Source organism: Dama dama, chromosome 20 (assembly GCF_033118175.1).
Source record: "Dama dama isolate Ldn47 chromosome 20, ASM3311817v1, whole genome shotgun sequence".
Lineage (NCBI taxonomy): Eukaryota > Metazoa > Chordata > Mammalia > Artiodactyla > Cervidae > Dama > Dama dama.
In genome coordinates this window covers 81559818-81584584 of record NC_083700.1, presented here as the reverse complement: position 1 = coordinate 81584584, position 24767 = coordinate 81559818, and the positions used below count along the sequence as shown (strand labels likewise).

At 41.5% G+C, this 24767-nt stretch overlaps 1 protein-coding gene across 3 annotated transcripts in view; it reads left to right on the top strand.

Annotated features, from left to right (window-relative positions):
- NFIA (nuclear factor I A) overlaps positions 1–21508 on the top strand; it is a 402591-nt gene extending 381083 nt beyond the window's left edge. For all 3 annotated transcript variants that reach the window (XM_061121733.1, XM_061121734.1, XM_061121732.1), the window contains one exon: positions 14113–21508. In XM_061121733.1, coding sequence (XP_060977716.1) covers positions 14113–14130 — 18 coding nt within the window. In that variant the 3' untranslated portion in view covers positions 14131–21508. The remainder of the gene's footprint in view (positions 1–14112) is intronic.
- Positions 21509–24767: the final 3259 nt, after the last annotated feature.

The window sequence follows — 24767 nt, the reverse complement described above, 5'->3', positions numbered from 1 at the left end:
TTGTTTCTGAAAGAAAATTCCCGAAAGATGAGATTACTGTTTCACCATAAGATTTGGCATAGATGAAAGAATGTTAGATCTGCATCTGCCTACCAACACTTTGAAAGAAAGTGAAAGTGTTAGTTATTCAGTTGTGTCTAACTCTGCGACCCCATGCACTGTAGCCTACCAGGTTCCTCTGTCCATGGGATTCTCCAGGCAAGAATACAGGAGTAGGTTGCCATTCCCTCCTCCAGGGAATCTTCCCAACCCCGGGACTGATCTCGGGTCTCCTACATTGCAGGCGAATTCTTTACCATCTGAGCCACTAAAGAAGCCCAAATAACACACTGATGAATGTAAAGCTTTTTGAACTATCAAGCCAACTATCAAATTATTTTGTCTTCAGAAGAATTAAGATCTGCATGGATAAATTAAATCTTCAGGAAAATCTGTAAAGTATTTGAATTTCAGATTCCTCCTATCCACCATTTTGCTAGAGTTACTTAAAAAAAAGTAACATCAGGAGTTATGTTTCCTACAGCAACCCTTAAGGCAGAAGTTCAAAGTATAGTGGAGAATGAGTTAAAATTAGGTAGATTTTAGGAGTAAGAAAAAAGAGAAACAAAAACTAGACAAAAGAAAGAAGACGTGATTCTCAGTATTTTGGGAATGAGTAGTCAATAGGATAGTAGCGATTACTGCATATGCAAATTATTATCTTTCTGCAGCTTGGCCAGTCATTCCTGGCCAAAGACAGAGAAGTTGGTAGAGTTGTAAGCCCTGATTTCATTCAGTCATCATAAGTAATCTGCTGCCCCCAAAGAAACTAATTTTATCATACATTTCTATAGAATATCACCTATGTGGATTCTACTTATATTCATGTCTTTATCCAATAGAAGAAACTTACTATGTTCATAGCAAAGGGTTTTATTTGGAAGTATATTCATATTTCATTGGGTTTTTAAAAATCCTTCATGTTTCTCTTGCATTTGAGTTAGGCTAAGTTCAAGAGATTGAGAAAAAGAGGAGATAGCCAGCATAGCCATGCTGTTACTGTATTGGTCCAAGAAAAGTGATTTTGTGTTATGTACTAGGGCCAAAAAACTATATGGACTAGCATACAGAGATGAGGTTTCTGTCTTCCTCATGTCAGAAAAGCAGATGCACACATAGAAAAAGTATCACCTTAGTTTAATAGCTTAGTTTAACTTACGTTAAAAAACAAAACACTTTCATATTTTCATATATTATTTCATCCTCACAACTACCATGCTAGGAAGATGTTCTTAATCAGAGGCACAAATGGAGACCAGACTCATGATGGACTCAGTCCATCCTCCCTGAACCGGTTTCTTCTCTGAGCCCCCACAGCAGTGCTTTCTTTTAAACTGTTTTCTGACTTATCACCTGTCGCTGCGCAGGGATGCAGCTGCTGAACCTGAAGTACTGGGAATGTCACAACCTACCACGCCGGGTACGCTCACCTATCAGGAAAGAACTGCTTGCTCCAGGGCTGAAGATGCTGTAGAGTAATGCTCAGGTGTTGCAGCACTGGTTTATCCTTGTTGTACCCAATTTCTTGCTAACTCAAATTCACACAGAAGTTGAGTGGCAGAGTCCCTGGTGTTATTTCTCCAGCTTTCCTTCCAATTCTATCCACAAAAACCATTGCTTCTTTCACTGAACTCCCGGCCCCTTGCTTAGCAAAGAGATTGAGTCTTAACCTCAGTCAGCCAGGAAACCAGTTCTCCCCAGATTGGTTTCTATGAGCATTTCAGAATCCCTACTTCAGTTCTTCCTGCTTCTAACCCAAGATAGCCATTTCATCCTCTCTAGTATAACTTTATTGACCTGAGATCTTTTCAACCCTTAGATTTTTTTTCATAAACATAATAAGAGATCCCTTCTGAATTGGGGTTATTTCTGTTCATAACACCTTTTAACTGCATTTTTCAAGTCAGAAAACCAGCTTATGCAAACCCTAGATCTTATCTTTGAAGAGTATAAATATGCATTGACCACTTTCCACAAAGAGTTGAAAATGGTTGCAAGGAAATCCAGAGTCATGACTATGGAATTCTAGAATATGCATCTAAAATCTTTTTAACTATTAATAGAATGTTAACACTAAAACCTTACTGGGAAAATTAAGAAAATTCTGTTTTCTAGGCCCAGCGTTCTCTTTCTTTCCCTCTTTCTTTGACTTTATAGTACATCTGAGGAAACTTTTAATACTATCCAAAGCTTGATGTTGCCTGGCCTCTGAGTCTAAAATGCTTGAGAAAGCAGTACAGATTCCAACTGTAACACATTCCTCCCCCAAGCCTTGGAAACTGGCTTACTGAGGCCGGCAGAGTTCAGAGAGAGCACATGTAAATGAGGCTCAGTTATAAACTCCTGAGGAGTGTTTTATTTAGTTTAAACCTGAACCTGAACTTGTAAACGTGTTCCTGGAGAACAACACAGAAAGCTGGTGCAGTGGAACAGGAAGCCATATTTCAGCTCAGACAATTCACTTCTTTGAGAGAAAGAAAAGTCTTCGAGTCTTTTTTTTTAACTGAACCGCCTTTAGGATAGCACACGGTGACATCTCTGCAAGAGGTTGTGATTGCAGAATCAGAATGACAGTTAATATGTGTCATTTGAACTTGCCACCAGTTTTTCAAAGTGAATTATAGGATCTCTTAGCCATATGGTGATTTAACAAGAGAAAAGAATATTTAAAAAGCCAATGAACATATAACCGTCATCCAACCTGTAATTGGTTTCATTAAAATATAATAAAGTGATAGGAGAGGTATGGAACTATTCCAAATCAGTACTGTGTGCATGAGTTCCGAGGCTGTTCCTAAATCTCAGTTACTAGGAGAACACTGGCAAATAGAACTCATCTGAAAGCAAAGTAAGTGATTTTGTTTGCATGCTTGATTTTATGACATATTCTTAAATATGTCTTCTGGCTTCCCTGGTGGCTCAAATGGTAAAGAATCTACCTGCAATGAGGGAGATCTGGGTTTGATCCGTGAGTCGGCAAGATCCCCTGGAGAGGAAATGGCAAAGCACACCAGTGTTCTTACCTGGAGAATTCCATGGACAGAGGAGCCTGGCGGGCAACAGTCCATGGGGTCGCAGAGTCAGGCACGACTGAGTGATTAACACTTTCACTAAATATGTCTTAAGTAATCTTTACTTAGGAGATCACCATTTTTGAAGTCATTACTAAAAAGGTAAAAATGAATTAAATTTTCTGCGTTAGAATGATGCTGCCTCTTTCTAAGAAGCAGGGATCTATATTCCTGACAGGGAAGCCTCGTAGCTCTGTTGATCCCATAGATAATGTTCACAGTGATATCATTGATAGGACCCTTGACAGAGACTGTGAATACTATGGGATCTCACCTTTGCACAATTCCCCAACCCAGCTCTACCAAGAAGCTTCCCACTCACCTCCACTGGAAATATTCAGGAAGAATCTAATTGTTTATAGTAATGAATATTGCTTAGTTGTAAGTTTAATCTACAAATTTAAAAGGAAATAAATCTGAACATAAAAAGCATTTGCTGTTTCAGCATTAAAAAAAAAAAAATACTATCATTTGAAACTGCCGACTCCCCCATGTGGGTTTGTTTTGCAAGTCACGTCTTAACAAAGACAAGTTTTGTTGTCATAAAACCCTAAATCCCACCACATTTTCAGAAGAAGGAATAAAGCATTGTTCACTTATCCCTGGTCTGTGCTTTCTGGGATGTCACACAAGAGATTTGACTGGGCTTGGGAAAATCATTCCATTTTTATCCGGGGCAGTCGGCTCCAATGAAACCCCAGCCCCTTCTGTGACATCTAGATCACATCAGTGTTTCCTGTGATAATGCTGCTTACGTTTTAGACCAGTATTTCAAAGTTTTGTCTCTATGTGTCTTATTTCCTCCCCCAAATAATAGAATAATATTATAATAACTGGTATACAAGGGCTGTTCTACAGATAAGTTGGACCCCTGACTTCCCACAGACTAGAATCTGGTCTCTGACTTTTTCCATAGTCAAGCTCATTCCAACCTCAGTGAGGGGTAGGAACAGTTTTATCCCTGCCTATCACATCTATACAGTGAATGAGGAAAAAGAATGACTCCTGCACCTGTAAGACTGAAAAGCAGGCTCTCCCAGAAGGTACAGGTATCGCAATGGGATCTTTATAGTGTGAGTCCCAGGGCAGCCGGAGACTGAGCTGAGAACTGAGCCGGGGCCCCTGCCTCGCAGTCCAGTGCTGAGTTGCTTCTTGCTGCTCTCTTGCTCTCTTCTGTCAAGAATCTGAGAGCAAAGATGTACAGTCTCCTTCGCATTCCATCCAAATCCCACCCCTCCACCTCACTTCTTTGGCTCCATACAGAAGCCCCCAACCCCACTGCCAGTTGAGCGTGCTCTCTTCCTTTCCCTTAATCCAGTGAACGGAGTAGGACGGGCAGCTGGTTTGCAGAGTCTTTGAGAGGGTAGAGGTCTTCCCTCATTCCTGTGGGGGCGGAAGCACAGATGTAGAAATAGAGAGAGAGAGAGACTGGCTGGAAGGGTGGGAGGAGGCAGGAAAGGGGACTGAAAAGGACAGAAGAAAGGACCTTGGACAGTGAATAGAGGAGGACGAAAGGGGTCAGAAGCAAAGAGCCATGCTCAGAGCCAAGCAAAAAAGCACCTGTTGGGGGGTGGTAACGGGCACAGGTGCCAAGTGCCATCCAGTGCCTAAAGGGGACTCCTTGGCTGGGAAGGTTAGTTTGGAAATTTGTTTCTGGCCAAGTAGCAGATCTTCTGTCATACTCACGCAGGAATGTCTCTGGGAGAGTTTTTGAAGTAACTGGACTTTTCACTTCAGTGTCATTTCGCCCCTCACCAGATTTTATCTACCTGCACCACTGAAATGGTAAATTTGCATGTTAGGTTTCCTGTGAACCTGAGTCATGTTTGGGAAGAGCTTTTCAGCTCTGGGGGAAGAGCAGGAGTAGGGAGGCAGGCCATGGCATGATTATTGTAATGCGGCCACGCTCTGCTGAGCGCCGACCTCCACTCCCACGCCTCTCTTTTTAAATCAGAAAGGTTACCTCCCTGGGCCACCATTGGGCCAGCCCCAAGTGTGACTGTCTGCACTTGTTAGACAGCAGGCGTTTAATTAAAATTGGAATCCAATGTGTAGAAAACATACATTTTTTTTCACTTCATAGCTCTCCGCAGGAAGTCATACTCTCTTCCTGCCCTGCTCCCCTCAACTCTCCCCACCACCAAAAAAGAAAAAAAAAAGACAGACTAAGGGAAAGATTATTTCACTGTTGAAAATCAGAAATTACAAAGGGCCAGGCTGCCTTCTTTATTTTTGCCTTTAGGGTTGACATCAGCCAATGATAAAGCCTGTTTGTATCTTCAGCCCAGAGCTAGCTTTTTTTATGGCTAACTTCCCGTGTGGAAAAGGACTTGTCCCATTTCAGAGTGTTAAAATACAGCATTTAATGAATTATAACTAAAATTTTTCACCTTACTTTTGCCCAATCAAAGGAGTTGGTTGATGCCTTCTGATATTTGGCTGGACTTTGTGGAATCAGAAACAAAAAATTGAAAGGGCAAATAATAGACACAGGACCCTAGCTGAACACTCAACCCCCAAACACCCTGGCTACCACCTTTTCCACTGCAGAGCCACCCAGCTCACTGTCTGAGCTCCTCCCAGAACATTCAGCTGTGCCATCGTGGCCAAACAGATAGGAACTCTGGACAATTTCATCGGGTCCTTGTCCCCTTAATCTCCATGCTGCACCTCAGATCTGAAGCAGCTTCCGTGGTGCGGGCTCACTTTAATGGATAATCTATTTTTCATGAAAAAGCAGGAAATAAGCTGTCTCTTTCATAAAAAGATTTACAAAATGTAATCATTGTTGAAATATTCCCTTTGAACTGCCGTGTCCACGGGGGTCTCCGGCTCCCAGAGTCGTGCTTCATTAGAACCCCCTCACAAGCGGCTCCAGAAGGGCAGGTACACTGGTGGGGCCCGCTTTGATGTCTTGAATGAATGAAAGAAAAGCACAATAAAAAAGAGCTGTTGATCAAGCATAAAATACTCTTTAAGCTGACAGAATAGCAGCGTTAACACACCCTAAGCTGCTTTTCGTTTTTCCCTTTTTTCCTCACATTTTCCTGTGCTTTGTGTACAGTGGGGGTTTGTATTTTATAAGAAGTCTCTGATCTATGTAGTATGCCATTCGCTAACAAAAACCAAAATAGGATTGTTTCTGTCCCACTTGGTTGCCTGACTACTCCCTCCCTCCCCCTTCCCTCCCCCAACCCCAGATCCCCTCTCCCCCTCGCCCCCAACTTCCAAGGCGTGCAGTTCAGCCTCGCAAGGCAAGGGCCCAAATGCCTTTCATAAACTTGAGCCAATTTCTTTTGTGCGGTTGGTTTCGCTGCTCTGATTTTAATACCGCAATTAAAGACAGATTTTTATTTTCTCAAGAACTTTCTCTTGCAACTGGAGAAACGGAACTGACACAGCTGCTACCTTTAACTAAGAAGTTATATCATTAAATAAGAGAAAGCCGCCTTGTTGAGCGATGCCTTTCTAAGGGAACTGGTTCTCTGTAGGTCCCCTGTGGACCTTATGGCCTGTGCACACTTTATAGAGAGCCCATCTTCCTGGCTTTCAGGTTTTCTGCACATGTCTCTCTCAGGCATTAGTTCATTCAGTCCCCACAAAAACTGATAAAGTTGTTAGCTCCATTTTGCAGAGTCTAAAACTGAGACCCAGGGGTGCTGACTTATCTAAGATCATTTAGAAAGTGAAAGTGTTAGTTTCTAAATCTAGGGTTAGTTTGTGACCCCATGGACCATAGCTCACCAGGCTCCTCTGTCCATGGGGTTCTCCAGGCAAGAATACTGGAGTGGGTCGCCATTTCCTCCTCCAGGGAATCCAACCGACCTAGGGATTGAACCCAGGTCTCCTGCATTGCAGGCACATTCTTTACCATCTGAGCCACCACGGAAGCCCCTTTAACTAGCAAGTAATGGCATACTAGTTAAATGATGTGAAAAGTGAAAGTGAAAGTCACTCAGTCGTGTCTGACTCTTTGCGACCCCATGGTCTATACAGTCCATGGAATTTTCCAGGCCAGAACACTGGAGTGGGTAGCCGTTCCCTTCTCCAGGGGATCTTCCCAACCCAGGGATTGAACCCAGGTCTCCCACATTGAGGGCGGATTCCCTCTGTTAACTCTGACTCCAGTGCCCCACCCCTTACCACTCTGCACGCAGCCATCCAGTAAGTCAGCAGAGCAAATGTGAGTGGCCAGAGTGCAGTTTTTAATTCAGAAGTCTTTGATTTCGTGAGGTAAAAGATTACTTGACAAACATGTAAAGGGAGGCCAGAAAAAAGAACTTTGCTTGATGGTGAGGCAGACACTAGAGCAAGTTGGAATACGGTAAAAGGGTCAGACTCTGGAACAACCGTCGGAATAATTGGATTGTGTACGTACTCTCAAGGTTTGGAGGTGCTGGATGGCTTATTGGGTAAAAAGATTAGTGTTTTCCCGTCTTGAGGTTTGAACCAAATGGAGGTCTTGGCCGGGAACAGCATGGTCACTCTCCAGGGAGTGGTGGTTTGGACAACTCCACTGCGCTCATAGTAAGCAGGCAGCTGTCCATGTTACAAAACTATTGCACACACTACGGCTGCAGTTGGCCCCACTGCAAGAGCTCTTCAATCAGAACTCCCTGGGGTGGCTTGTGGAGACCTGCATGTCTCTGGGGAGAGCACCTGTCATTCAGGGAGATGTGAACGTGAGCCATGAGCATGGATGTGGCACAGCCATTCTGGAAGTCACCCATCTAAACAACTTGTTGGGGTAATTGACACCAGTCTTTGGGCTTCCCTGGTGGCTCAGATGGTAAAGAATCTGCCTGCTAATGCAGGAGACACAGGTTCGATCCCTGGGTCGGGAAGATTCCCATTGGAGAAGGGAATGCCAACCCACTCCAGTATTCTTGCTTGGAGAATTCCATGATCAGAGGAGCCTTGTGGGCTACAGTCCATGGCCTCGCAAAGAGCTGGACACGAGTGAGGGACTAACACTTTCACTTTTCAGTTTTGGAACCTTGGAGATTTCTTCCTTTATTCAACAGTGTTTATTAAGTCACCAGGCAAGACACCGGAGATGCCACACGCAAGAAGACAGTTTGTTTTCTTGGGGAGAAAATAGGCAATTACAGTTCAGTGACTGTGACAGAGGTAAACCCAGGAACTAAAGGCCTGGAGAAAGACCCTTAGGAAGAATGGGCTGCTAATCTGAGAAAGCAAGGACTAGCAAGTGTGAGCAAAGCCAAGGAGAGAGGGATAGCTCTGCCAAGTTCCAGCAGGGAGAAAGCATTTGGCTTTGGGGGGCCTGGAAGAAGTGTAACACAGCACAAGTGCTGAGCATAAGCAGTGAAAAGATAAGGCCGCAAAGGTGAGCAGGGCTAATCATGGCCCATTACTATTTTAATAGCTTCCTGTATAATAAACAAGTCTTGGTTTAGCATTATTGAAAGCAGGCTTTCTTTAACAAAATCAGACAGGAAAAATGGCTGCAGAGATCATAGCCTGTGGCTGGCAAGACCAATAACTGACACCTAGGTGCAGGGTGTCACCTTTGTCAGAAGAAACCAGTATCCCCATGCCATGAAGAATGGCCCTACAGTAGTCTTCTAGGGGCCCAAGGACAGAGTTGTGCTTACTTGAAGTCACACAACTAGTCAGTGGAAAAAATAGGACTCGGTCCTGGGTCCCTTGGACATTGAATACTCAGCCTCATCAGCTGACGTGTTTTCAAACATCCAACTATGAGAAGAGCAGGGTAACTGGTCTCTTGAAGGATACTGAAATCTAAGATCCAGGACCTTCTTTCTGCAGGACAACTCCTTGGGAGCAGGTACCATATTTTGTTGTACTCATATTCCCGGAGCCTAGTGTTATCAAGCACACAGTAGGATGCTCAACACTTGTTAAATAAGTGAAGTACTCCCAAATGAGGTATACTAATGTCAGAATCCAGGAGTGGACTCCAAGGTCTTGTCCATTTCCATTGGATCAGAGGAGGCAAGGGAGGCTACCCGGCTTCTGGCTGATTTGCCAAGGACAACTCATTTGGGCTAAACAGTGGGCTTTCGCTCATCCAAACAAGAACAGGAAGCCAAAAATGACTAACTGGATTAATGACCCAGCAGAGATAGCATCTCCTCCAGAGAGAAGTCAAGATGTTGACCGCAACTCCTGCAGTGCTAGTTGGCAGCATCCTCTTCAGGGGCTGATGGAGTATGAAGGAGTGGAGAGTGGGGGCAGAGGCCTCCCTGTATTTGCATGTTTCTGCTCTCTGTGTGTGAATGTCCTGAAATAACCCACCTTGCCTGGAGAAGAAAGCAAAGTGTCACACCCAGTTCTGGATTCCACATTAACAACCTCCTTCCGCGGTGTTCAACTTTGCCCTTGAGGCCTTTTGTTTAACTTTTTAATTTGAAAAACAGATTCTGCTGCGTCACAGTCTGTTCTGCCCTCCCCGCCCCCCACCGCAGCACCCTCTCTTTTTTTTTGGTTAAAGTAAAATACAGCTATCTCAAACAGACTTGCATTTCCTTTTGTTTCTGAAATATGCATCCTGCCCTCTTAGTGAAAAGTGCATATAAAAGCCATTTTAAAATTCATTATTCACATTAGAATGTTTGATGTTAACTAAAGAAATTGAGTCTTCATCTACCATGTTTTAGGCACCCTTATGACCAAATTTTGGAAAATAGCCTCGGTTTCCTAATTGCTCTCCCCTCAGGAGAGGAAAGAGACTGCCACCGTCAAAGGTACTGAGTGCCATTTCAGGCTTCCTGCTTACGATGAAGCCGGATAGATGTTGTTTATGGTTCATAAAACCTGACTACTGTGAGTATTCCAGAATCCTGGCAGAATGGGATTCGAACTTTCATGGAGCTGTAAATTAAGGGGCGGGATGTGTGATAAAACTCCTTAGAAAAAAGTGGGGGTGGGGGTGGGGGGGGTCGTGCTGCAATGGTTAAATGAAATTTTATAAGCACAGTCAGTGTGGAGCTGTTTTGCATTACATGAGTTGAATACCTTAGAGACGCCACATCTGCAGGCACTTTATTAAATCCTTAGTCAGCACTTTCCAACCTGATGAGATTACTTCTTCATTTGACTGGAGAAGGGGAAAGCTGAGCTCTGGTCCTGGACTGCAGATTTCTTTTGATGTTTCACCTTGAACACTGAGAGAGGACAGTCAGCCCCACTTCCAGCCCCCTCCTCACCATCTTAGCACATCCCAAGCTGTAGAAACTGTGACTGTAACAGAGTAATTTTCCTTAACTCTAACCTCCGTGAGAGTGTGGATTTATGGACCTCCAAAACAACTATAGCTGAGAGTTCCCAAGGGAAAAAAAATGAAAAAATAGATCAAAGCTCTGTGTTTACTTCCTTAATGTAAATGTATCAAGATAACATCATCTGATATTGTATTGTATTATTGAAATTCACTGTAGATAAGGGACAAGGGGTTCCTTTGTAGTCCATCTGGATACAGTAGGTTAGATTAAAGGGCTATAAAATATGAAGGCAGAAACCATATGAAATCTAAGCTTGTGTTAGTAAATATCTGAAGACAATTTTTTGACTCTCCGTTAATGAATTTTGTTTAATGTGGCAACATTTTCCCAGTGATTTGCTCCTCAACCCCAACAATTTAACAATCTCAGATTTCTTTCATATTTTTCTTGTATGACCCAACAAGAAAATGCCCAGAATTATTCGTCAAGTAATGTTTTGAAACTTGCACTGCTTGAATTATAGATTTTGTAAGAGAATGTCACAAGAGAAAAATGGGCTTTTCCAAACATTATCTTGTTCATTGGACATTATTCATTGTTCATGGAAGTTTTTAAAAATTGAGTGGTTTAGACATGTGCAACTATCACACTCATCATAATGGAATTAAGGAAGGTCTTCAGCTACAAACTGGTCATGAGAACATTTGATGAAATGAATGGATTCTATTTTTTAGTATTATAGTTGCTTATCTGCCATCACTATGAATAAATGATTTAATCAAGGAGCCCTCATTCAAAAGGGAAAAAAATTCCCTGTGTAGTTCCCCTAACCAGCTGACTTCCCATTCTGGAAAGCCTTGGTCAAGTAGCTGGGTTAATTGTCATGAAGATTAGTGTAATGTTGAAATAAGGACTAATGGTCAAATTACAGGAGTGAAAAAGTTTAAGAATAGGTTTTGGTTTGGGCCTGAAAGGGTTAATTAAGTTTTTTTCACGGCTTATTAAAGACCCCCAACCCAGGCCTTCAGGAGTCATATTGACACCCCACCCCAGGGCAACTCTCTCCTCTGGTGACATGTTGCTGGTCAGAGCACAATAGTCTTCTGTGTCTGCAAATCATTGCTAAAATCATCTCAAGGAAAAAAAAAAAGTTTGAAAGCTTTAACGTTAGACAAAAGCCCAAGAGCTGCACTGCGCAGCTCAAAAACCCGGAGTCAGCAACTTCTATTGATTAAAAACTAACCTTTAAAGTAACTCTGAGAGTGTGTGGTTAGCATTTAAATTTAAACATGTCATGAGTTGATTTGTGTTACTGAATACCAACTCAGAAGGAGTAACATTCACATCGCATTTTTTTTCTAATTCCCTTAAGCAGCTAAAGTATTTCATGAAATGTCAATAGGGCAAAAAGAAAAGAAGGGGGGGGGGGGGGGGGGACAGCCAATGCTGGGCCTTGTAGTTTTCTTTCCCATGCAAATATTCACACACACACACACACACACACACACACCCCGAAAGAAAAGTGTGGAGAGTGAAACACAATAATTAGTCCTTTGTCTAACTTTCCCAAGTGCCAGAGAAAGACAGATTAATTAAATATACAACAGTGTTGGTTTTTGGAGTGGGGGTCTCGCTTGCTGGGTAGGTCATAAATTAGGCAGAATAAATACTTCAATGTGTTTGCAGTGGGCCTGCTACGTCAGAGCCACTGGAAGGTTGGTGGGAGGAGAGCGGAGGGTTTCTTGCTAATGATAGTCACGTCTGGGTCTGTCTGGTTGCTCTTAGCAACCAGACATGATGTAACACCAGGATGAACTTGAACTTGGGGGACTTGAAAAGAGAACAATAGACCAGAGCAATCAATAAAGCCTATTTCAGTGAAGGATTACAGAGCTGCTCTGGGGTAACCTTGTCGGCAAGGCACACACTGAATAGTAAGATGTGTGAAGAAACTTTTTTTTCCTTTGCTTTGCTTTTTAAGAGAAGTGTAGAGGCACTGCAGATTTTTGTGGTGCACTGAGGTTGTGTCCAGAAACTGTGGAATGGAAAACTGCTCCCCCTACTGACTCACTGGGTCCCAGGCGCTTGCTTCGAGAACTACGACGCAGCGTCAGATTTAGTCTGGAATTTCACAACTGACTTAGAAAGTGTGAGAAGAGACATTGTCAACGTGATTCGCCGCATCCAAAGTTTGAGACTGGTTGGTTCCAGGGAGAACTCGCCTCTAACTCGGATCTGCGTCAGCTATGCGGGAGTCCAGCTAGAAATACGGTTTGGAGTCTGCCTCCCGGTTCCTCTCTTCCCCCCTCTTCTTTCTTTTGTCCAGTTCGATTTAGGCCCTGTGTATTTGCCAGGATGATTTCCTTTCAGGACACAAGAGGCTTTATTGTGCTTCTCAAAGCATGTGGTCAAAGAATAACATCTAAAAGTATACAGGATGAGTAGTTTTTCGGTTTAGACTTTAGGTTTTTTTTTTTTCCCTTCAAGTCCTCTGGAAATCAAAGGTAGCTTGTGTGACCAGGAAATCTTATCCCAACCTCCATGTAGCTATCATTTTGCCATTTATCCTGGGATCAAACGAGTCCTTGCTTTACCTAATTGAATCTCTTGGACACGGATGAGCCTTCATCTGACTGAATCAACCCAAATGCAACCCTTTCTGATAGTGTCAACTCAGAGATTTCAGAAGCATTTAATTTTGCTTGAGGTTGATGATTTTTCTGTGAATAAATGTGGTGAATTTGGTAGGGTAGCTCTGGAGAAAAGTTGGCAAAAGCCATGTACTTTTTTATTTCACTTGAGAAACTGACTCTGATACTAAACCATAATTGGTCACTTTGTTTAGCTAACAGAGAAAGAAGTACCAGTATATAGAGTGACATATCACCAGACCATTGCCCAAAGCTAATCGCCTAAGGGCTTATGAAAGGAAAAGGTAACTGGTAACTGGGTCCAGCAGTTATATGCAAGGCTGTAAATAAATGTCAAATGAGCAAAAGCATGCATGAGGGCTGTGCATGTGGCCTCATTTTTTCCTTTGGATATTATGGTAAAATCTTTGATACCAGTTGATGATTATATGTCATTTTTTAAAATTTTATTTTAGAAATATTGAGCTGAGAGGAGCATTTTACATCATAAAATCTACTTCATGCACATCTAAGGAGACTGAGTAGAAGAGAGATGCTATGACTTGTCCAAAATCACCCAGGATTCTTGGTACAACACTTGTCCGTACTTGAGCTCCGTTTACTCTTCTATTGCTTTTGATCCTCTGTGCCTGTTACAGGAACATTTTAATAACATCTCATTGAAAAGGAGATGTTGTGAGATTCATCAGAGAAGACATCCATGATGATACAAAACCTCTCCCCTCACCCACTCTCCATTCATTCCACTCTTCTTTGTTTGGAAGCCTGTATTCCAGGCACTGAGCTAGGCACTGAGGGTTCAATAAAAAAACCAGGTGATCGAGCTTCCTGCTCTGCTATAGCTGCCCTCACCAGATTGGAACACCCATACCATGTATGTGTTTCGAGCAGACATAAATACTTGGTCGTGCAAGTTACACTCAGAACATTGGTAACCCCCAACAAAGACACTGAATTTCAACTTCAGAAGAGTAAGATCAGTTTCAGAGTCTTAAGGTTTACCATTCATCATTCTTTTACTTTTACCAGTGAAAACCCCCCTTTATCCCTAACATAGATCTTGATTTCACCAGTGGAAAGGCCACAGTAAAAATGTGTTATTTTCCAAATTGTAGCTCTAATTGCACTTTTCCTCTTGTCTTCCAGTCCTGGTACCTGGGATAAAAGTCGCAGCGTCCCACCATCCACCAGACAGACCACCTGACCCCTTCTCAACTCTGTAACATGGACGCATCCTCAACCCAGCGCGGTTACAACTTCACTGTCACTGGAAGGGGAGAATCAAATCAACTTGTACATGGAAACAGCAAGCATTATGGTCCAACAGCAAAGGCCATAACCTTTTGGGATTTTTTTTTTAATACTTTAGGAACTGTTGTAATTTTCTCATATGGTGCTGGAAATGGTTGGGCTTTGTAACATTTGAAGTGTTTCCGTGGTTGCGTGAGCATTAGGCAGTGTGGCTAGAGAAGGTCTACCCATGCTCACTGACTTCCTGTTGTAACACACTTTCTTTACGGAGCCCGGCTGTTTCACAGTATTTCATGAATTTACCCACACCGGTGTGAGCCTCTTTGAGCAATCAGGAGGCACTTGGAGAACTAAATCTTTTGTAGTAGCTGAGATCTGCAATATATATAACTTACGGGACAGTCAAAGGGCAATGTTTTTCTGTAACATATTGGAAAAAGAAATCGCAGTTATGTTCCTTTTTTGTTTTTTCTTTTAGTTTGGTTTGGTTCAGCAGTCAGCCGTTAACTAGATAACATGGCCCGGAAGGACAGTGAATCCACTCACGTTGCAGAATAATTCCGAAAATGGCAAACTACTACTACTACTATTCAGTTTTTTAAAAGTTTTGAAATGCTGCACTTACATTTAAAAAAAAAAAAAAAACATTTTTTCAACAATTTCAACAATGACACAAATTCACGTGGAAATGGGGAAGATGGTCTGTTTTGACAGAAACTGACAGGAATCAATCAAAACAATCGAATTTTGAATTGAGTAAAGTGCAATTTCATTGGATAGCTAAATATCTTTGTAAGATAGAGATTGTTGAAAATTCTATTTTTGTTTTTCAAGTCCTTCCACCCCAGGACTCTAAATTATTGGGGTAAAAAACAGCCTTGCAAGAAAAAGGGGAGCTATTTTTGCTTTTTATGTTTTTTATTGTTAAACTTGTATCCCTTTAAAAACTGAAGGAAAATTAAAAAAAAAAAAACAAAAAAACAAATCTAATGGTGCTTTTACCACAATATGTTAACTACATTAAATGCTAATTAATTATTTTCTGTTATCAAAGCACATAACTAAAATAAAATCATGGTATCTGTTAATTTTATAAGCTAGAAGTCACTAGAATGGATTATGCCAATTCTGAAAATTTTTACATGTATCTGGCAACATAGGATTTATCAGTTATCAGACACTTCATTGTTCCAGAGATTGTCCAGAAAATTTAAAGACCTTTGCGCCCCTGAACTGGGCTATGGGAAAATAATTTTAATAATAATAATGAAATCAATACTGAGACAAATGCTGGTGCCCATTCAGATCAAGGGTACTTGTTAGGGAAAAAAAAGTTTGCACCCCCAAATGTCCTGTATCTTATGTAAAAAAAAAATACAAAAAACAAACAAAAAAATAACAAAAAAAAGTGCAAGTGATTTTTCTACCAGACAGCGAAGCACCCCTTTGCTTCCCATGCAACTTCAAGAAGGTTTCCTATACTATACATATATATACGTTCTGGTTGGCGAGCCCTGCTGATCAGAGAAAGTCTCTGCATGTTCTAGTGTTAGTAACTAATTTTTATATAGTTAATGTAGGATAAAGTAGAGTGCATTAAGACACAATATTGTAATCCCTACTCTAGGCACTTGCCTTTAAACTATGTTTTTCAGCCCTTCAGAAGGGTTCTACTACTGTCCTATACAATCAAGTAACTGAAATTCTTGGGAAGACACTTTGCTCCTCATCTTTCCCCCCCGAAACAATGTTGTTTTGTTTTGTTTTTTTTCCTTAATTTGCACGAAAACAAAAATTCCATATCAATGTGCCTTGCCCTGGATAGCGATTATTTGTGGAATTGTTGCACATGCTCCTCTATTGAAAGGGGTTTTTCCCTAGTCAAGCATTTGGAGACACTTTTTGTAAATGTGACTTTTATGTCAGCCATTGTCAGTTTCAACATCTAGAACTAAATAGAGAGTTAGTTGTCCCGCAGATAGGAGTAGTCTTTATTGTCCTCTGTGGTCAGTGGCAGTGCTATTCTGAGATCTGTAGATGCTTAGAATATCAGTATTTTGGATGTTGCTGCATTTTACAATTTATTTGGAGTCTTCCTTTATTTCCCCCCGACCCCGCCCCCAGATATATGAAAATATGCAATACCTGCTTATATCGTGTAGAAAAGCTTAGCAATGATTAATTTTTCTTTTATTTTTTTTATTTGACCAAAGTCGGTGCTGCACTTGACGCAGTGTGTTTTAGGTGTCTGTCTTTGTACTTTTTTTGTGATTTTTGAATGCACGTGCGCAGGAAGGGCTCCTCTTAGAGAAGCAGTCAAACTGTGAAGCACTAAGCTGACCCTGCTTCAAGCAATTTTGTTTTTACAACTGTTCCTTTCACAAGCAAGCCTTAAAAAAAAAAAAAGACAACTTCCCTTTTCTTCAGCTCCCACACCCCATTTTTCTTAGCAGACTGCAGTCAATCCACATTCAATACAAAGTATATAATGCCCATTTTTATATGCACGTTTTTAAACTTCCAAGTTCTGAAAATTGTTTACTGGTTATCTCTATTTAAGGAAAAAAAAATAAAATAAAACATTTTGGATTTTCATATGTGTCTGATAAGTGGTTGAATAGTCGTTTGGCGCTGTTGTATGGTGTGATTGTCAGTATATGGTGTCACTTCCTCTAGCCAGCCAGCATACTTTGCCTTCCCCTATAGCACTTAGCTGGGCATTACTTTATTATGACATATGTGCACTAAAAAAAGAAAAAAAGAAAAAAAAAAAGAAAAAAAATAGCAGCTTTCAGTGCTTCACAGTGAAGGGAAAAAAGCCTAGACAAACATTTTGTCAGAACCTTGCGATAAGCCAAGGTATTACCAGTAAATTGGTTGTATATACAATAAAATTGCACCCTTTTTTTAAAGCAAAACAAACTAAGCAATAGTTTGGGCAGTTTTAGTTGTTTTTAGTAAGCATGTTGTAGTCATGACTGCAAAGAGAGAGATTAACTGCCCACTCAGAAGACATGTAATTTGTATTGTTGTATAGTTTTATCGATTACACTGATTTATTCTACCCTATTTTATAATGCAGGACTTTTGTAATGTTTAAATGAGGAAAAATTTCTGTCAAATTAGCCTAGTGAAATTTCTGATTGTTCATTATAAAGGCAGCGTTCATAGAATGGCTTTTCTTTCTTTCCCGCCCCCCTCTCCCTTTGGGAACTGGATTTAAGTTTAAAACTTTCCTGTTTCCTTTTTTTTTTTTTGTAAGTATTTAAATACAGTTTTTTGGTTTTTTTTTTTTTTCTTTCAATGGTATAGCATATTCCTATGCTTGAGAAGTATAGGTCTACTGAAAAACCATTGTAAATGGACGTTACAGGTATGCTGTATTTTTGAAGGTATTCTGTTGTATTAAGGTTGATGAAGCTAAAATTAGGGAACTCTGAACAGATTTGCAGGAAAAAAAAATGTTTTAAAGGCTTTAAAACATTAGGGAGGCAGTCTAGGGTGATAACGAACAGGGGTTAAGTATTAAACACACTAAGTTATATTTTTGTTCATGTTTCATTGTCCAGAAAGCAGCAGGAAACTGTAGTTTAGTTGTGATCAAGCAGGAAAAAAGAAACATCAACAATACGAGTGTTTAACCTTTTTAGACTCAAAGTCAAGCGAAGATGTTTGAGGAAGATGTTGCTACCTGGGGTGTGTAGACTGACAGACTGAGGGCCATCCACACTTGAAGGCCCAGCCCTTGATTCTGAGACACATTCGAATTTTTTCTCTCCCTTCAAATGGCATTAACAATATTGGCAAAGATAAGTCCCTCAAATAACTCTCCATTTTTTTTCTTTGAGAACTGAAGTCAGAGGCACAAACACTAAATCATATCGTTTTCCTGTATCCTTTTTTTTTTTTCTTCTGGCCCATCCCCCTGCCACAAAAACTTGTCTGACCGTTAACGGGCAGAGGCCCTCTTTCCTAAGCCCACTCTCTCCATCCCACACGTTTTTCTTTCCTTTGAGGTCTGAACTAGGTCTTCTGTTTCTTCACACCCTGGCATGACAGTTACTATGTCAGCTCCTCCCCGCCCCGACCCCACAGCCAGGCGTGGGCCACAGGCGGGCCAAGGTCCACTTCCCGAAGCGTGTATTCTTCACCTTCCAACAGGTGAAGTGCAAAGGAACCCAGACTTCCCAGAGTCACAGTATTCAGACAGCCCACTGGAAGACGCAAAACCCCGTCTCAAAAAGTTTGTCTTTCACTTTTCAAGTCCTTATCCTCACAGGCTTTGAATTCTGTAGTTACAGTGTCATATTTACAAAATCTGGATTGAGAAAAAAAAAATGCTTTCCTTTTGTTTGTTTTTTCTTTTTTTGTGGGGAGGGCTTTCTAAGAATGTCATTTAATGTACATGGCATCATGTCTCTGGACGTATCATTTTGTCCATAGCCGTGGTGGTCTCTCTCTCTCTTTCATTTTCTTTCTTTCTTTTTCTTCTTGTCTCTTTTTCCTGGTAGCAGGCCTCCATAGAACAAATTTAAAACACAACTGGCATGGTAATGTACGGAGAGCTTCAGTGGCACCTCACCACCCACCCTCCGAGACCTGTCCTAAGACTTAAGACAGTCTCAGAAAGCTGCACTGCCCCCAGCACAGCTTTCATTCAAATCAGCTTTTCCAAGGCCACTTTCGTCCTGAAGTCAATGCATGTATTTACTGTTTGACAGTAAACCCGCTCTGCCTTCTCCACGTCCAAGGCTGTGCATTCGTCTAATTAGTGTCGTGTATGTTTTCCTTTTATTTTTTCCAATAAAAAAGCAGTGGGATGAAAATCGCTTTGATATATAGCAGGTAACATTGAAGCTATTCCATAGCACTTAACTGTAGTGAATACTGTGTCACCAATCCTGAAATCAATTTAATGTTTAATGCAAATCCATTACATGGTGCTATTACAGGCTGACAAAATGATTTACACAAATGTGACAACTTGGGCTCAATTCACTCTGCTTTCCAACAGTGTAAATGCATAGCAGTGTTTATCTGCATGAGAACTATGCACTAATCTATCTGAAGAAAAAAACTATATCAACTTTGGTATCTACTTTCCGTTTACTTCAATCCTTGCCTTTTTGGTCATTGTTATAATGCCAGCTTTAGGACAGAAAGAATTATAAGAAAACCAGCATAATACCTGATATATTAAAATGTAGTGCCTGTGAAATCTGTATTATATTGCTCTTCTGAAGTAAGATTTTTCTACACCGGTAGCCTTCGCTGTCTGTCAGTCAGGACCTTCTGGTATAGGTGATGTAAAATAACCGAACAATATTAATGCATGCTATTCCATAATGCTTAGTGAACTGTATGAATATTACTCAAGATTATGTTAGTCTTTTTTTCTGACTTGGTTCTTGTCAGCTAGGTTTAAAGGTATTTCACTGAGAACGCAAATTCTGTCTTTTCTTGATTTCGGCAGTTTTCAGTATTTTGGAGGTATACATTTACTTAAATTCAGTATTACTTGTGTTTTTGTTTTTGTTTTTTGTTTTCTTTTTCCTAGGGGACAAGCATGGGTGTTTGATTTCAGAAATCAGTCCCTGGCAAGACTTTTGTCTCAAAACAACCATTTGAATTTCAAGAACTCTGCTCTGAAGACACTGAGGACATTTCAAAATGAGGGACATGTCCCTTCACCCTCGACTGAAGCTTTGCCGATACTGAAGCATTTTCTTAGTGGACAATGTTCAGCCAGGTACCCATGCTTGATCCGTCTTCACACCAGACTTCCTCGTATTAAAAGAAAAAAAATGAAAAAAAAAAAAAGTCTTTACAGAATCACGTGGCTATTTAGTTTCATGCACAGTTGCAATATTTTCTTCAAAAATAAAACTCTGTACAAACTTTGGGCCCGATTCATAAGAAAAAGAAATTGGCTATTAACACGGGATTTTTTCTTTTAATATAACTTTTTTTCTTTTTTGGTCTAAATTTGAAATGACTTGCTTCCCAAATGAAATCTTTTATCTCATTTTTTTTTTTCCCTAAGCCAGCACTGATCTGCCTTTTATTCCCCTTTTATAATCAATTAGGGGGATGGGGAAATGGAGAGCAGATTTCAGAAATGCTCAGAAAGATAAGAGGGGGCCACCTGCCCTTGAGCATGGTAACAAGGGAGGCAGCAGCATGTAGGGGCAGGACTTTGCCTGAATGCCAGACATCGTGAGTTCCCACAGGAGCATCACATTTCCTGATGCTATTCAATTCAAAACACACCATTTCCAAAGTGTGTCTGGACCGCAAGAGTATATGGCGGAAGTGCCACCGCTAATCCAACCCTACCACCTTCACAGTGGAGAATACCCCCAGGGTGTTCGATGTGAACTTGTGTCTCCATGGTGGTTTCTGGGACAGACGGTGTCCAATGAATGGGGCTATTTTTCCTGCTGTTTTTATGCTCAGCTTCTCAAAATGACAGAAGCTTTTTTCCCTTTTTGATTCTATTTGTGTTATTTTTAATTTTTTTTTTTTTTTTTAGTAATAGTCTATAACAACACTGTTTTTTTCAAACATCTCAACCGAAGGTCACAAGGCCACTGGCTACGTTGGGATGGAGGCCTGAAAGAGTGCACTTTCTCCCTAGTCTCCGACTGCCTTTCTGCACTGTGAAGGCATTTGCTAGCATCACTGCTGAGGTACTGGCCTGACCTAGAGCTCGAGGTTTATCAGATTCTAGGAGGTCCTCAAGGTAGACTTTCAAAGGCAAATACACAACCCCCCTCCCCTGCAGCCCTGACCTCTTACCAGAACAAAGTTCACTGGGGGCTTGTCCCAGCACCCTTGGAAATCTGTCTGCTCAAGATATCTCCGTTTTTGTTTTTTGGGGTTTTTTTCTGTTTGTTTTTTTCATTTCAAATTGTGGGAGAAGGGGATTAAACACTTCCAATGATAAGAGATCTGTTATGAAACTGAACACCCCCCGTGTTAATAAGTTGGTTTGACATTTGTTTTTTATGAGCCGGGCCCCCTGTGCCTCTAGTATACTTGTATTGACTCTCATAGTTACCCTTTTAGTTTGACTGTGTTCTGTGAAAATTTGTAATTGGTTGAGAATCACTGTGGGCGTCCATTCTTATTCAACTAAATCTCCACAGGTTTTTTGAGCTGGTGTGGATTAGTTTAACTCTTGTATTCAACCATTAGTGCTACCACCTTCTCACATTACAATACAATTACTGGAAGCAAGTACTGCATTTCCTATGCAACAAAAAAGGAAAATAAAAAATTGCTAATGCTATGGAAGCTGTGTCATCATTTGCTTTAAATCACACCTGGAAGGTGACATTTGAGTGATAGTTATGGGTGTGGATCAGAGTTTCCCCTAAAGACAGCCAGTCTTTGCACCTGTCGCTTGCATCATCCTTGACAGATGTCAGGCACCCTCCACAGGGTTCTCATGAGCCATGTTGGCTTTTTTACCTATTTGTGTGTGTGTGTGTGTGTGCTCAGTCATGTCTGAGAGTTTGCAACCCTATTGACTGTAGCCTGCCAGGCTCCTCTGCGCATGGGATTTTCCAGGCAAGAATACTGGAGTGAGTTGCCATTTCCTCTTCCAGGGGATCATCCCGACACAGGGATCAAACCCTTGTCTCTTACATCTCCTGCAGTGGCAGGCGGATTCATTACCACTGCACCACCTGGGAAACCCCTTTTACCTACTTAGACAGATGCAAAACTTCACACTCACATAGTGCTTATTGTGTGCTTGAGACTGTTCTCAGTGCTCTAGATTTCTTGTTGTTCGATTGCTAAGTCATGTCCAACTCTGCGATCCCATGGACTGCAGCATGCCAGGCCCCTCTGTCCTCCACTATCTCCTGGAGTTTGCTCAAATTCATGTCCATTGAGTCAGTGCTTTAGATAGTGTATCAGTTAAGGCCCAGTCTGGAACCAGGAAAAGGGTCCAGTCAGATTTTCCAACAGCCACTACCCCTGAAATTAAAGAAACAAAAGTGAAAGGTTGGGTTACCAGACCAGAAGCTCCAAGGAGGGACACCCTACGGATATTTGGATCTTTGCTGAGACGAGTCACTGTGAGGCCCTCATGAGTCACCACATGGCCCTTACTCAGACCTCTCAGAGGATGTGGGCAGCTGATGCTGGGCCCTCAAGGGGGACACAGCCACAGGTACCAGCACTTCAGAGGCAGTAAAGCCTGACTGGTACTGGGAGAGTTGAAAGGAGCTGGGGTGGTTTGTACCTCTGTCCTCTGTAGCTATCACATTGTGTGTAGGAAATGAACCCAGAGTGAAGTTCCTACCTCCTACTCCTAGGCTTCTGCCAGAGTTTCTCATTGGCTTTATCCAGCAAAGGAGTCTGGGAAAATATCACAAGGAAACCTGGCCCCATGGAACAGCATATAGAAGGGTGGGCTTGGAGACCAGAGACAACAAGTAAATAAGCACTATCTTAATCCAGTTAATCCTCACAAACACCCTATGGGATCAGTTCCATTTGTAATCCCCCTTCTAGAGATGAAGAAATTGAGACAAAGAGAGATTCAGTAATTTACCCAGGGTCATTCAACAAATACATGGCAGGGTAGGATGTGAATCTAAGAAGTCTGGCTCGAACGTCCTTCCTATAATCACTACAATATTTTTACTGAACTGTTTATTCAATAAATATTTTTTGAGTACCTATTATGTACCAAGGGCTAGGGCTAGTCAGTAAGCAAAGACTGGGCAACTATTCTTAGGAGGTGTACAACCTAGTGGGCAAGATAAGAATTGTTCCAACAAACAGCAGCAAAGGTAAGTATTTACCTTATTGCACATCTGTCAGCGATTGGGTGCTATAAAGGATACACATAATTGCCATGAAAGTTGACTGAAGCTGATGAGACAAATCAAAATTAACCAGGCAAAGGGGGCGGGCAGCAGGGAGAATGTTCTAGGCAGAAGGAATAGCATATACAAACAGCCTGTAGTAGCCCTAGGAAGGGGTTGAAAGAAGGCCTATTTGGATGAAGAGGAGAAAAAGAGGAAATATGATAGAAGAAGAAGCTTCATGTTTAGATCACGATATTGTGAGGCTTTGCCGGCATATTAGAGAACTTTGTCCTCCCTGCAAGAGCATCATAAAACATGTATCAGTCAGATTAGGCTAGATCTATGCTGTGACACAAACAGGTCCAAAAGTGCAGTGTATTACAACAAACAAAGTTTGCATCTTTCTGTCAAGGGTTGCTGGGGCTTCTGTATAGAATCTCCTCATTCTAGGACCCAGGGTGAAAAGCGACCACCATCAGGATGGTTGAGGGAGGCATCAGCATGGGGGAGGAGGAGCATGGCAGGACACGCACTGGCTTTTAACAACTCTGTCTGCAATTGACACACACCACCTGCACTCACATTTCATTGGCCAGAGCACGTCATGTGGTTCAACAGGACCAGGAAGGATAATCCTCCCTCAGGGGACTAGAGAACAGATTAGTTTGGGGCATGGGTGGTGCAGTGTGGAGAGCAGGCTGAGTGGAGAAATCCAGAGAGAACACACTACAGCAACCAGAGAAAGGACGGACGCCAGGGCTGTGGCACCTGTGATGGAGTGGACGAGAAGTGGACATTTCAGAGAGGTTATGAAGGATGTTAATAGCTACTGGGTATTGGCCTCTTTTACGTGCTAAGTGCTGTAGGTGATTTAGCCCATTAAATTTAATATTTTCTCTCTTATTATTGCAGCTTTCAAAAAGGTAGAGTCCATCCTCAAAACACATTTGTAACTCAGGTGAATGGATCAGTTTTTCCCATACATGCCTTAGAGTCCAAGTTAGAATCAGTTACTACCTTTCAGTTATTACTCAGGCCAATAGCAGACTTTGGTCTTTATTAGTTGGAGTTAAGACTTAGGAGTTAAAGTCAGTTAACACTGCTACTTCATTGACATACTCTAGGACAGATTATGTGTAGGTACCAGGCTCAAGGTGAAGGCGAGGTTGAGATCAAAGCATAGGGTCAGGTGCAAGACTGCCTGCATTGAATCTTGGCTCTGTATTTTATTAGCTCTGTGGTGTTGGCAAGTGCCTCAGTTTTCCATCGGTAAGATGGGAAGAATGATAATAGCATACAACCACCTCACCAGGCTGCTGTGAGTATTTGATGAATTAACATTTGTAAAGTGGCTAGCAGTGGCCTGGCCATTGTTAAGTGCTATGAGCATGCTATGACTTAAAAAAAAATAACTGATTCCAAAGTATAGAGCTAAGTCATTCTTTCAGCACATTGATGGTATAAGTTTTCTTCCTTGTCATTTCCAGGTCTCTATTTGGGAGAATTCTGAAAAAAACTTTCATCTTCCACTAAATAGGGAGAAGTAGCATAAAAAGTATAGTCAAAGGTTTGAGGACAGATATCCTTGAGTTTAAATGTCAGTTCCTCATTTTATTAGTTCTGCTACACTAGGGGGCCTCCATTTTCCCATCTGTAAAATGGGCGCAAGGATAGTACATACCTTATGAGGTCATTAAGAGGGTTGAAATGAATTAATGCATGTAG